We start from the raw sequence: 3,275 nt of genomic DNA on the forward strand, positions 1-3,275 counted from the left end.
CAGAAATTCTTATTTATTTTAAAGCAAAAGAACAGCTTGATAGCAAAGACACTTGTATATGAATTAGTCTATATATTTTATTAACATAAAACGCTAAACCTAGAGTTTTAATTTTTCAGAAGATGCTGTTGAGTGTATTGATCCACTGATTCACTTAAATCTTCCTGAGTTTCCAGGACTGCCTCGTGTGAAGCTCTGGTGTCTCAGTGTCCTATTTATCATGATGTAATTTCCAAAAATATAAAAAAAGATAGACTGAAGATACATATGGGAGGTAATACACCTTGAAATTGTCTGCTAAAATGTGTATATTATGGTGCATTAAAAACCCTATATTAGTAAATATTCTGACCCTATATCTTATTAAAAAAATAAAATATTGAAAATGGGTGTACTATTCTCCTAATGCATTGTTAACTGTGTTTGCATTATAGGTATAAAAAGCTGCTGAGGAAAATAAGGAATGGAAACTTCAAAAGCAGCTGAATTACACCAAAAGTTTTAGTTTGTTAGAAAAAGGAAAGTGATAACAATAAGGGTATCTGTCTACCTCAAAATCTTTAAAATTGCGAGATATAGAAGAATAACATTGGAAAATTACCTAACAGCCCATGGAATCAATGTGGTTGAGTAGGGTCTTCTTTTTTTTTACACTACAGTTTTTTGTCTCCTTTATAATATTCACATTATTTAACAAAAATGGAAACACCACTTTGCAAAATGGTTTATCAGCAGAGTCAAACAGTACTAATGAACCTTCACTGATAATACTGCTTTGGACATATCCTTTTGGAATTGTATTTCCACTCAATCAATGCCCACCAAAATATGATGCTTCTCAATGTTTTTTTACAGTAGACCGTTCAAGGTATCTTTCAGCAAATGCTGTTATTATACATCACCGGGATGTGTGCAGCAGTAAGAATCAACTGCCTCAAATTCCTAGACCCCCTAACCAGTACTGGATATGGTTTAACATGGAGTCCCCAACCCATTGTCCAAACCTTCAGTTCATGGATAAATTGATAAATCTCACAATGTCCTACAGGGTGGATTCTGATATTTTTGCTCCATATGGTTATTTAGAGAAAAGCAATGGCAACATAAACTTTACTATCCCTCAGAAGACAAAATTGGTGGCTTGGGCTGTCAGTAATTGGAACCCAAGATCCAGAAGAGTCCAGTACTATGATGAACTAAAAAAATACATAAAAGTTGACATTTATGGTGTCAGACATCTCCATCTTTCTAGATCACATCATTTAGAAACTATTTCCATGTACAAATTCTATTTTGCTTTTGAGAATTCAATTCATGTAGACTACATCACTGAAAAACTTTGGGTTAATTCATTTGCATCAGGAACTGTACCAGTTGTCATGGGTCCACCACGTGAAAACTATGAACGTTATATTCCTCCTGACTCATTCATTCATGTGGATGACTTTTTGAGTGCTCAAGATTTGGCTTCCTATCTTCTTAGTCTGGACAAAGATGATGAAAAGTACCAACAATATTTCAACTGGAGATCAACGTACACTATTCCAGAACCAGAAGGGGAATGGATACCCCAGTACTGCAGAGTATGCAAGTCTCTGAGGGAGGGACCAACTTATAGGACTATTCCAAGTGTTGCAGCATGGTTTAAATAGCCATGGGCTGTTGGCCCAGTGCATTGCTAGCACTAACCTCACCCTTTACCAACAAAGCTGTACCTGCTTGCGGTATAAGCACCAGTACATCTCAATGTGACTTTCATACATTGACAGCTGTAGTACTCCAATTTGGCTCATAGGTCAAATCCACCCAATGTTTTTATCCAATTGATATACATTATTATGGTCATAGATAAGTTTATTGAAGTGAAATGTCTTTAGTCATTGCAAATTACTGCAAACTTCAGCATCAAATCTCCAAAAAATTCTCTTCCGATTGTGAGAGTAGTTGTTAACGTCCTGCCAAAAAGCATTTATTGCAAGAATAATGTTTACTTGTCTTGTGATACAAGTGATATCTGGTATCCTAGCTTGAAAACTTGTTTTATTAAAAATATCCTTTTGCCACGTTTTAACATCTAATTTTTTTTAGGCACGTTATTTGTAAATAACTGTAAAAGACCTGACACCTGATTTTGGGTTCCACAAGCTTGGATATGATGGTTTTAGCCCCAGCAGACTTAGTTGACACTCTAGTATTCCTCTACTTTTTTTTGCCCAGCAGCTAGATAAAAAGTTTACATAGGTAGGTACAGTAAGTGTAAAGGCAAAGCAGTTGGGCCACCACAAAAAGTATTTAAGCACTTCCAGAAAAGGAGAGGGCTATGACATATAAGTAGGGATGGGTTGTGCAAGATAACTGACTAATCAAAATTTAAAGCAGTTAAAAGACACATGGAGGTTAATTTACTAATGGAGTTTAGGCTGTGTAAATCATTACTTTACAAGGGACCAATCACTTAACTTAGTGAAAGAGGCAAAGCTCTGCTTTCGATGTTTCCATTCACATCATTGAATATTTTTTGTTCACCAAGCTAGTTAATTCACTTAGTAAATAACTCAAATGTGTAATAACTAAACTATTTTAAGGAAAGGTAAACCATTGCAAATGAGCATTTTAGAACACTTGATTTTTCTGTGCTTTACCTGCAATTTATCAATTAATGATAGTGTCTCTTTATACTTTAAATAAATAGTTTTCTTTTCACCTAGTTTTATATAAGTAGGCCTTGCTTTCCAAGTCTCTTCATTTTTGGGCCCATGCCTCAGGAATGATGCCTACAGGACTGCGTGAATCCAGTAATTACAGGTCTCTATTTAAATAGTTTTATTGTATTCTTTGAATGAAACAGAAGACAAGATGGATAATGAATAGCTTTTTAGATCTGATTAGTTTGGCTATAAAATAAAATTATAATATTTAAAATAAATGGTGTCATGTTATTTTCAAGTTTCAATCACAATTATATTGTTTACAGAAAATGTCCAATCTGTAAAATATATTTATGGAATGGATACAATTAAATTAAGTCTTAAAAACTTTGTTGGCAATTTAGGAGAGATTAAGGAGATAAAAACAAAAAACAAAAAAGAGGAAAAGGGGTTCTATGAACGAAAACAAAGAGAAAGACTATCTAATATCCTGGTTAGGGAGAATCACTGATGGTAAAATGAACTTACTTCCTAAATTCCTTTACTATGCATGGGTTCTTCCCATTGCTATCCTTACCTATTATCTCAAGACTCTTCAGTCACGTGTTCTGAATTTTGTATCGGGGG

The 3,275-nt window shown here is 34.3% G+C and overlaps 1 protein-coding gene across 1 annotated transcript; it reads left to right on the plus strand.

Moving 5' to 3' along the window:
* Nucleotides 1–611: 611 nt before the first annotated feature.
* Nucleotides 612–2,522, plus strand: LOC140337708 (3-galactosyl-N-acetylglucosaminide 4-alpha-L-fucosyltransferase FUT3-like). Its single transcript, XM_072421510.1, has one exon. The coding sequence runs from the start codon at nt 612–614 to the stop codon at nt 1,650–1,652; it is 1,041 nt and encodes a 346-aa protein (XP_072277611.1). The 3' UTR covers nt 1,653–2,522.
* Nucleotides 2,523–3,275: the final 753 nt, after the last annotated feature.

The sequence above is a fragment of the Pyxicephalus adspersus genome, chromosome 9, assembly GCF_032062135.1.
Source record: "Pyxicephalus adspersus chromosome 9, UCB_Pads_2.0, whole genome shotgun sequence".
NCBI classification, from domain to species: Eukaryota; Metazoa; Chordata; class Amphibia; order Anura; family Pyxicephalidae; genus Pyxicephalus; species Pyxicephalus adspersus.